Source organism: Tiliqua scincoides, chromosome 6 (assembly GCF_035046505.1).
Source record: "Tiliqua scincoides isolate rTilSci1 chromosome 6, rTilSci1.hap2, whole genome shotgun sequence".
NCBI lineage: Eukaryota > Metazoa > Chordata > Lepidosauria > Squamata > Scincidae > Tiliqua > Tiliqua scincoides.
The window spans coordinates 7,465,359-7,476,216 of NC_089826.1; the positions used below are offsets into that span (position 1 = coordinate 7,465,359).

The following is a 10,858-nucleotide window of genomic DNA, read 5'->3' on the forward strand; positions in this document are numbered from 1 at the left end:
GGCATGGCCAGCAGTACAACATACCATGTTATTGCCTCATGTTGGCAACTCTGTGGCTACAAAATCAATTCAGAAACAGATTTGATTTCTCTGAAATGACAAGACGTGGGAAGTGAAAGTGAATGGGAAAGGGAGTTTCCCCAAGGGGTGGTAGCAGTGGGGAACAGCATCCAATAAATACTGGCTCAAAAGCTCACTCTCTCCACACACCACTTCCTACTCCAGAAGCTGAATTGGACGCAGGAAGAACCAGGACACAAGCCAAAAGATGCTCAGGAAATCCTTTCTCGTCATTCTGCTCCTTGTCCTTTGCACAGTTATACAAGGTAAGATTGTCTTTTTAGGTTATCAGGGTAAGATTTAGGTAAACAAGGTGAGATTGTTCTGCAGATGAACAAGGAAAGAGCTGTGCAGCCAGACCATTTAGAGGACATTGGTGGGTTCCCCTTTTCTTTTCAAAGAGTTCTGTCAATAAACCCTTTCCATTATCAGTCCTGCTTCCATCACCCATCCTTCCTTTTCCCTCTCTTGCCCCCCCCCCCATTCCATTTCTCATCCTGGCTCTCCGAAATGTCTGTTCCCAACCTTCAATCTCGAAAGACTATGGTATAAGCCTACAGCACCCAGTATTCCCAGGCGGTCTCCCATCCAAGTACTAACCAGGCCTGAACTTGCTTAGCTTCCAAGATCAGACAAGATCAGGCATGTGCAGGGTAACTTCTGGTCCAAAGTTAGGCTCAGGGCAGCCAAGATGCTGACTACCATTCTCAAACATTCTTGCATTCTTTTGTGTTTTCTTGTACATTTTAATTATTTGCAGCTAGAAGCTGCAGCAAAATTCCCTTTTTCACCCAGATGGAACGATAAATGCAATTAATGCTCCCAAAACCGGAGACCGCTAATTCTCCATAGAGAAGCACTTGAAGCTAGTCACATGTTTCTTAAGGTTTGTCCTCCGCCGTACCACTTCACACGGTCAACCTATTTGAAGTACCACCAGAAGTAACTGGCGATGACATCATCACCAGTTACTTCTGGGTTGGGGGGCCAGATGCGATGCAACAAACAAAAGACAATGTTTGTCCAGTAAGAGGTTCCGGGTGGACAGGAGGGCTTTTCTGAGCATGGGAAAGCATGCTTTGGAGCTCTGCCCACCAAGCCGAGCCTCCTACTGCTGTTTGTTGCATCATGTTCCTGATCTTGCAGCTGGGCAGCAGGTGTCCAGTGGTCTGTGAGTACCACCAGACACCACCTCAAGTACCACTGGTGGTGCCTGTACCACTGGTTGAGAAACACTGAGACAGACTGTTCCATTTAACATAGTGGAAATGGAAAAGGTGCAAAAGAGAGCGACTAAGATGTTTACTGGGCTGGGGCACCTTCCTTATGAGGAAAGGCTACGGCGTTTGGGCCTCTTCAGACTAGAAAAGAGACGCCTGAGGGGGGACATGATTGAGACATACAAAATTATGCAGGGAGTGGATAGGGAGATGCTCTTTACACTCTCACATAACACCAGCACCAGGGGACATCCACTAAAATTGAGTGTTGGGCGGGTTAGGACAGACAAAAGAAAATATTTCTTTACTCAGCGTGTGGTTGATCTGTGGAACTCCTTGCCACAGGATGTGGTGATGGCAACTGGCCTGGATGCCTTTAAAAGGGGATTGGACAAGTTTCTGGAGGAAAAATCCATTACGGGTTACAAGCCATGATGTGTATGCGCAACCTCCTGATTTTAGAAATGGGCTATGTCAGAATGCCAGATGCAAGGGAGGGCACCAAGATGAGGTCTGTTGTGATCTGGTGTGCTCCCTGGGGCATTTGGTGGGCCGCTGTGAGATACAGGAAGCTGGACTAAATGGAACTATGGCCTGATCCAGTGGGGCTGTTCTTAGGTTCTTATGTTCTTATGACAGAAAAGGCATTCCCACTGAACTGCAGGCCTTTTTGTTTTCTGTGGTTATCACGATTCTTGTTCAGAATTTGGTATAGGATTTGGTTTGCCTGTATGTTAGTTTTTAAGTTTTTAAATCAAGGTTTTTGTCCTCATCCAGGTTGGTATATATACATATTCCATCATCAGTACAGCTTAAAGTATGACACGATTTGACTTCCTTTCCTGACCCATTTCCAAATCATGCAACCCTCTTCCTTCATGGTACTCCATTGCTTATGAAATGTTAAGCAGGTGGAATCTTTTCCTGGCATGGAGTTAAGCTAAACTATGCATAAACAAATCAATATATAAAAAGCTGCTAATTTTAAAAAATGTATCAGCCTGCTTTCAAAGTCATTGGAGCAGGTCAATCGAAACAAAACCAAAAAAAGTGGCTACCCTATAATACTGTCCACAAAGTGCAAAATAGTACTATAAGTACTCCTAATAGTAAATAGGGAATAAATTACAAGAAAGAAATGTAATTTTCAAAGTTCCAATGTTTTGTCCAAAGAGAAGTTCCGCCACATAGAAGTTATTATAAGTGCCTGTGTGTAATTCCATGTCTCTGTTCCGTTTGTTGCAGGAATGCCAACTTTTAACAGCAGAGGACGATGTCTCTGTAGAGGAACAGGGTACATGGCCATTGTCAATCCCAGGCGCATTGCTGGAGTCGAGTACCACCGACCAAGCAGCAGCTGTGATCAGGAAGAGCTGGTGTAAGTACATGATGGGCATGGTTATTGTCTTTCATTGGTGGTGCTACCAGAGCCGCATCTGGTCTGTACTTTCTACTGCTACCAGCTTCTTCTGACCTGTCTTTTCATGCTGTTTATTACACCTTCTTCGCCTTTCACCTTTTGTCCTCGCCAGCTCATTTTTGATTGACAGCCATAGAGATGCTAGGAACCAATGAAAAGCTAATTCAGGCAATGAACGGCTTCAGGAGTTTGATGGCACCTTAATGGGGAAGGAGTGGGGCAGAACTGAGAACCCTCTTCATGCTGCCTCAAATCTTCTCAGATGCTTTGTGAAAAATGAGAATGGTAGCACTACGGAGTCAGTGAGGGCCTTGGGCAGTATTGACTGACACCTGACCTCACCACCCTCTGGAGATAGCCTTGAGTCCATGGGCCTAAATTCTCAGGGGCTGTGGTGCTGATTTAAACATATGAAGCTGCCTTCTACTGACTATTGGTCCAACTAGCTTAGTATTGTCTACATTGACTGGCAGTGGCTTTCCAGAGTTTCAGGGAGAAGTCTTTCCCAGCCCTGTTTGGAGATGCCAGGGACTGAACTAGGAAGCTTCTGCATGCAAAGCTTGTACTCTAACACTGAGCTACAGTCCCTCTCCCCCAAAAGTCTTTTTCCACACAACCGACCCTCCAATTTTGTCTTAATTGGGGATCGTACTTAGCTCTGCCTCCTCTGTTTCAACACAGCTCTAAATCCTATCCCAATTCAAATGAGTTTCAGATATGGGGGGAACATGTTGAGTTCTCATCTGCAAACATGCTGAACCAAACTTAGCTCTAGCCTAGCTCTGATAGGACTGGGGGTATCCTGTTGATATCTGGCAGCACTCCTTCACAGATGGCAGTGCCACCCTCACGGCACCAACAGCACCATGGCACCTCATATCTTATCCGCTTTGCTGATTTGTACAACTGTGCTTGCTGTGTTGCTGTAAATCAGCTACATATTCTGAGCTTCAGAAGCTCTCCTAAGTTTTAAACAAGGCTACGGAAATCCTTAAGGGTCATTACGAGTCATGATGATGTTATTTCACATCTTCCCTCAGTTGTCTAAATTAGGAGGTTAGAACATGCTGAATTTCATAGCAAGAGATTGATAATGTGTTACTGCTTCTGAATAATATAGTTGAATAAATAATATATCGCAGCCCAATCCTAGCCACACTTTCCTGGGAGTAAGCCCCATTGACAGTAATGGGACTTACTTCTGAGTAGACATGCATAGGACTGGGCTGTTAATCAATTATTTCTTGTGGGGGGGGCACCAAATTTTCTGTGATGCCAGGCCTTTCCCGTTCACCGTGATGAAAGGAACACAGGCTGCCCACCAGGTCACAAATGAATTGAAAACCACCCTATATATCAGGTTCCATCTTAAAGGCAATGTCATTTTATCATTAACTCAACATTGGATATAAGTACAGTCAGTTACCATTGAAACACTAAGTAGTTCAGTTTCCAATGAGTTCAATTTTGTTGTCTTGCAGAGTCACTTTCAAAAGGAATGGTCAGAAGAGATGCCTCAACCTTAGTCTGAACCAAGGCAAGAAGATAAAAGAGGTAATCACAGGTGTATTTACTAGGCATATCAGTTCATTCCCATTTCCAGAAAGATATATTGTGGCTGAAGAAAACATATCACTAACTAATTTGCTTTTCTCTCTCTCTCTCTTTTTTTTGCTTCCTTTACAGGCAATTATGAAGAAAAACAACATCATATAAAAATCTTAGAAAGGCAGAACGAGAAAAGTGTGACAAGTGGGCACTTTGATTTTCCTCATGGGGGACGTTTAGCAAGGGAGTTCAAGTAGTCCTCCAAGGAGGTTTACCCACCATTACTGAAGGCCTCCTGATGATAAGCTTCTAAAGGACTCTGGGATTCTGCAGAAGACCATTAACCTCGTTATTCAATGCTTGGATTTGGAAATGTGCTAGATAACATTCCTGCTGTTTCCACCTTACTATAGCAACAGCTACTTAACAATAGCTACTTATTTTTGCCCAATGTTGCATGTACACAACAAGGATCCAATGTGTACACCTGTGGGATGGGCAAAAATGGGTTAGAATCGTAGGCCACCCACTGAGACATTCTTTCTCCTGCTCAAGTTCCTTTTCCCCTTCAAGGTCAATGACTCTTTTTAAGAGGAAGAGGAAATGCCAAAAGGAAGCTCACGGAAAGTAATTTCACAATGTTTGTGGCATCTAGAAATCTCCGACACAAGACTTTTGGAGGCTTGTACTTTACAATCTGTTGGTTTGATATCTTTAGGAAGTATTACATCACTGCCATTCTGCTGTGCCAAGCAAAGAGAGTAGGCCTGAGTTCTTCCCAGTTTCTTGTATATACTACTAGTTGATAGAGAACCATAGCTATTTGCTTATCATGGACACCGAGGGGCCACCCTTGTCAAAAGCCTGCTTTAACTTTTGTATGTATGCTAAGAATTCTAAAACTAGTTTGAATTTGACCATTGAAAACCAAAGCTGGTCTCAGATTTTGGTTCATGCTGACAGAGGCAGCTGTGGGAACTCCAAGGTGCTCCTATGGTTTGGTATCCGCACAGACTTACTACCTGCGCAAACTGTACATTTGTAAATAAACAGATTTTTCTTTTGCAATAAGTCTCCTGTGCGCTCTCTCTCCTCCAAAGGAAACTGACCTTTAAAACAGCAAGAGCAGCTACATGTGAACTCCTCAAGAAATAGCTGTGTTCAACTTTGAGATCACACTTTGCCCACACATGTTCTTTACAGGTGCAATGCAGGTTTATTGGGGGGACAGAGAGGAAAGTTCCCTCCTGTGGCATAGCTAGAGGGGGTGCAAAGCACTAAGTTTTTCAGGGAGCCTCCCAAGGGCATGCAAGCGGACCCTCCCCTTTGGAGCCATTCCCAGCGGTGAAAACAAAACAGAGGCAGGGGACACTTGCACACTGCAGTGATGCTCCCTGCAAAACTTGGTGCTTTGCACCCCCTCTAGCTACACCACTGGTTCCCTCCCATGTTCTGCTTCAGATAACATGTGTCTCAGGAACACCTATACCTATATTACTAGTCACTGAAGCCACAATCTTTTGCCTATTTGCTTAGGAGTAAGTCTTTTTAGACACGTTCCAGATTGCACAGCACATTACTAATGACATAAACAATTAAATGGCCATAGTTATTAAGACATTGTGGTCACCTTGCAAGCTGGACTCCAAACATGTGCCCTGAGTATACCAGTATGGTGTTGTCGTTTGACTTCGACTGGGGAGGGTGACACAGGTTCAGAGCCCCCCTCAGCCATGATGTTTACTGGGTGAGCCTGGTCTGTTGCTCTCCAGCTAACCCACTGGGTGTTACAATTGGATGAGAGAAGGGAGCAGGTGCCAGAACCAGGGTGGGGGCAGTAGTCGGTGTGCAGAGTACATGCCTTGTCCGTAGAAGGACCAGGGTCTGCCCCAGCCAGCTTTATTCAAGGATCAGGTAACAGACTTGGGATAGAGGATGTTTCCTCTATCCTCTATCTAATGTTTGGGGGTTTGAACTTAGACCTGGAAGACCCAGGTTCAAATCCCCACTCAGCCATGAAGCTTCCTGGGTGACCAGGGGCCAGTCACTTTCTCTCAGCCTCACCTACCTCACAGGGGGATTGTGAGGACAAAATGAGGGGAGGGAATATGAAGACCCAGATCCCATGGTTTTAATGTAAAAATAGCTATTTACTCTGGGTTCAGAACATTGCTATAAATCAGGGGTGTCCAAACTTTTTGGCAGGAGGGCCACATCATCTCTCTGACACTGTGTCAGGGGCCGAATTAATTTACATTTCAAATGTGAATAAATTTACATAAATGAATATATTAGAGATGGAACTTGTATGAATGAATGAAAGTCTTGTAATAGCTCATGGCCTATAAAAGTCCTTGCACAAAGCAAGGCTAGCCTGTCCTTCACTGCCACTGCTGCATCACAGACCTGAGACAGCAAGCAGTGGAGGGAACAATTGTCCCATAGCTCATGCAAGAGATCAAACCGTCATCTTCACACTGAGAGCAGTTGCGTCGGGCCAGTGTGAGCTCCAGCAAGTTTCTGGAGGGCCAGATGCTCATTGGAGACTGGGGGCTCCCAGCGGGCTGGATTGTGAGTCCCTGAGGGCTGCAAGTGGCCCCTGGGCCGGGGTTTGGGCACCCCTGCTATAAATCAACAGTGAACAGAAGGTCGATCAGATCCACTGGCAGGTCTCTGGGTTATCAGCGAAGGTTTCTAGCTGAAAACTGTTTAACAATAGTAGTAATGAAAACGTTTCAGTGCTTGAAGATTTGTCTAAACAAGGGTTTAGATACTTTTATAAGGGAATTCATCACATTCATGGAGGATGGGCTATTATGTCTCTGGCAATTAATTGAGATGGATACATGAAACCTTCATGGTCAGTGCCACTGGCACTATACCACTGAATATTTGTTGCTGGGGGACAACAGCAAGCAAGAGCATTTGCTTTCATAGGGGCTCCCAGGAGGCCACTGCAGAGAACATAAGAACATAAGAACAGCCCCACTGGATCAGGCCATAGGCCCATCTAGTCCAGCTTCCTGTATCTCACAGCGGCCCACCAAATGCCCCAGGGAGCACCCCAGATAACAAGAAGACCTGCAAGGCTTCCTGGGAATTGTAGTTAAGAACATAAGAACAGCCCCACTGGATCAGGCCATAGGCCCGTCTAGTCCAGCTTCCTGTATCTCACAGCGGCCCACCAAATGCCCCAGGGAGCACACCAGATAACAAGAGACCTGCATCCTGGTGCCCTCCCTTGCATCTGGCATTCTTACATACCCCATTTCTAAAATCAGGAGGTTGCGCATACACATCATGGCTTGTACCCTGTAATGGATACAGTCCATTACAGAGACAGGCTGCTGGACTAATCTGGCCCTTTGTTCTGATCTAGTAGAGCTTTCAAGTCCTGATTCGTCCCCGTCCCATTCTAGAAGATGAAAGAAGCCTGTCAGATATAGTTATTCTCTCTCAGTAGCTTACAGAGAAGGGGAAACTGAAAGATAACAGAAGGGGCACAGCAATTGCCTGCCCACATGTTCCCTGGAGCCTTGTTTTCTCCCTCCTACTAAGCTATGAGCGAGTTCATGGGTGCAAAAGGTTGAGTGGGGAAACTTGGCACCCTGAGCCCTTTACCCTTTCCTAGATTGAAAGTCCAATCCTATGCAGAAGTAAATCACATTGTGTTCAGTGGAGCCTACTCCCAGGAAAGCATGGGTAGGATTGCAGCCAGGATCATCCTAGTCAATCTAAGCCTTGTTGATTGGTGAGCCTGGAGAATTTTGGCCTTTGTCTTGCTTTGCTCCTTTTAATCCCCGGCAAATTATGGACAATCCATCCCATTCACCACAACAACTGGACCAAACAAGTGGCACAATACAAGGGACTTATTGACAGCAGAATAATTTTGAGTGGGGGAAAAACTGCTGGAACCTCCTGGAAGGCAAAGCAACTGTGTGGGTTCATGGCATGTCTAGGATGCCCACAATTACTGATGGTTCATTGGGAGCTGCAAGTGCATCTTTGTACAGAAGGAAGGACCATAGTTCAGCGTGGAGCACAGGCTACAATCCTATGAATATTTTCCTGGGAGCAAGCCCCATTTAACATAATGGGAGCTACTTCTGTGTAGACATGCATAGGCTTGCTCTCTTAAAGTTCTAAGCAGTTTGGGCCCTTGATTTCTTAAAAAACCACCTTCTGTCATATAAATCTGCCTGTCCGTTAAGATCTTCAGGGAAATCTCTGGTCTGCATACTGGCCGCAAATGAGATTCGATTGGCGTGCAAACAGGACAGAGTCTTCTCCATTATAGACTCCCCCCCCCCATATAGGGAACTCAAAGCCACAGAGAGTGTGGGAGCGCCCCCCTTTGCTTTAAAAAAAGTACTTTAAGACCTACCTGTTCAGCCAAGCATTTAACTTGTGCGCGGCTGTTGAAGCAATTTAGTTTTGTCTGTTTTTAATCATTAGTTATTTAATTAGATGATTTGAATTCCACTTTTCACTCTAAATAATTCACATACTCAAGGAATGTACAATTTTCAGTCTGACTTTATTGTAAATTGTATTTTATGTTTTTTAGACTTTGGTACCCACCTTGGGACTACTTGTGAAAGGCAGGATAAAAATGAATGAATGAATGAAGTGGATAGAGCAGTGATTTTCAATCTTTTTCAACTCATGGCACACTCACAAGTTCCTAAAATTGTCAAGGCACACCATAAGTTTTTTGACAGTTGACAAGGCACACCATGCAATTGGTGGGGGGGCTCACATCCCTCAATGGCCCTACTAATAAATGACCCTCCCCCAACCTCCCGCATCACACCTGCAGACCATTCGCGGCACACCAGTGTGCCATGGCACAGTGGTTTAAAATGGCTGAGTTAGAGGGATGTTCTTTTCCCTCTCACACACCAGAACCAGGGGACATCCACTAAAATTGAATGTCAAGAGAGTTAGAACTGATAAAAGAAAATATTTATTTACCCGGTGCGTAATTAGTCTGTGGAACTCCTTGCCCCAGCATGTGGTAATGGCTTCTGGCCTAGATGCCTTTAAAAGGGGATTGGACAGATTTTTGGAGGGAAAGTCAATCACAAGCCATGTTACTCTGCACATGCCTGATCTCATCTGATCTTGGAAGCTAAGCAGGGTCAGGCCTGGTTAGTCCTTGGATGGGAGACAGCCTGGGAATACCGGGTGCTGTAGGCTTATACCATAGTCTTTCGAGACTGAAGGTTGCCAGCCAACCAAGCCATGATGGGTATGCGCAACCAGGCTGCTGGTATGTGGCCACAGCCATTCATTGCTTGTGGCAGTGCCAGAGCTGCACAGAATGGCGAGTGGGCTTTGTGACTGCCATAAAGCATGCTGTGCAGCCAGAACATGAGTTCTGGTGGTGCAGAAGTCCCATACGATTGGGCTGTGCATGGCATTATTTGAAGCACATGAAGACTAGTTGCAGGATACCCAATCTGGATCAGCCCTTAGAAGTCATTTTGAGGGCCGGAGAAGCTGTGGGTGGTCTCTCTGGCCCTCAGAAAGCCTTTGGGAAAGAAGTAGTGGGCATGGGGGCCAGAATCCAGGTGAGGGTTAGCACCCTTGGAAGTGTGGCCCCGGGTGCTACAATGGCTCAGAAAGCCATTGCTGCACACTCCCTTGGCAGCCTTTTTAAGACAGTGGAATTCTGTTCCGCTGTGGCAAACGCTTCTATGTAAGAGCCCAAACTACAGTGGGATTGGGATGCGTGTGACATAAGTAAAGTTGCAGAAGCCAAATCTTTCCTCGCTGCCTGGTTATAATGCTGTTAGCACATGCAATTAGCGCATCTTTGTTTGTACACAGATACTTGGATCATAAATGAGACATTTTCAGTTAAAATACGGAGAAATCCACAGCTGGGACAATTGGCCCTAGAAGAATTTGCAGCTGCAGAATATTAATAAAGGCCTGTTCTGGGAAAACCCCTGATGGGAGGAAATGGGCACCCTTTCCACATACTTGGCGTGACAGAGAGGCTGTTTCGTTCTCCTTGCCTTATTAAAATTTATCCTACAGTCAAAGTCAATGGGTTCTGGTTTCCGTTTCACTGGCTACCAATGAGTCACCAAGCTGCAGTCAAATCTTTTCAGCACTTGGGAAAAAGCTAGCTCGAGACTGCCAAAAATATGGAGACCCCGGATCTAGTGTAACACCATGCAGTTTCCAGGAATCAGCACTGAGCTCTAAGTGACTACACAAAGTATCCTTAGATATTTCAACAGATCCCCCAGTAGAGGCATCTCCGGGGTTGTTGCCACCTGGTTTGACACTCACCTGGGAAAGCTTAGCTTTCTCAGCTGGGAAGTTAAGGGGTGATGTATTCGCATTGCTTTAAATGTGAAGAACCTGCCTCTGGACCTCCTCTGTTTGGTGATCTTTGGCCCACTCCAGGCCCAGTGGCTTTGTGTTCATGCTGTGAGCTGTGAAAATTGCAGTCGTCAGCAAGACCTCAAGGTGGCTGGGCATGGAGCAGGCTGACGGTCACTGAATGGAGGCCCGCTGCAGTCCGCATCTCATGCACCCCTGTTGTGGCACAACTGGCCCTCCGGAATTTTGGCCCTCCAGCATTACATTATGG

The 10,858-nt window shown here is 45.6% G+C and overlaps 1 protein-coding gene across 1 annotated transcript; it reads left to right on the forward strand.

Annotated features, from left to right (window-relative positions):
- Nucleotides 1-217: 217 nt before the first annotated feature.
- Nucleotides 218-4,783, forward strand: CXCL11 (C-X-C motif chemokine ligand 11). Its single transcript, XM_066632202.1, has 4 exons — nucleotides 218-326; nucleotides 2,526-2,658; nucleotides 4,182-4,254; nucleotides 4,387-4,783. Exons 1-4 carry the CDS (start codon nucleotides 269-271, stop codon nucleotides 4,414-4,416), a joined length of 294 nt encoding a protein of 97 aa, XP_066488299.1. The 5' UTR covers nucleotides 218-268; the 3' UTR covers nucleotides 4,417-4,783.
- Nucleotides 4,784-10,858: the final 6,075 nt, after the last annotated feature.

What these genes read in the sequence shown, in the direction of transcription:
- CXCL11 (XM_066632202.1), top strand. Translation starts at nt 269, where the DNA reads ATGCTCAGGAAATCCTTTCTCGTCATTCTGCTCCTTGTCCTTTGCACA. An exon ending in CCTTTGCACAGTTATACAAG is followed by an intron (nt 327 to 2,525) that starts GTAAGATTGTCT and finishes CGTTTGTTGCAG; the next exon opens with GAATGCCAACTTTTAACAGC. An exon ending in AAGGCAAGAAGATAAAAGAG is followed by an intron (nt 4,255 to 4,386) that starts GTAATCACAGGT and finishes CTTCCTTTACAG; the next exon opens with GCAATTATGAAGAAAAACAA.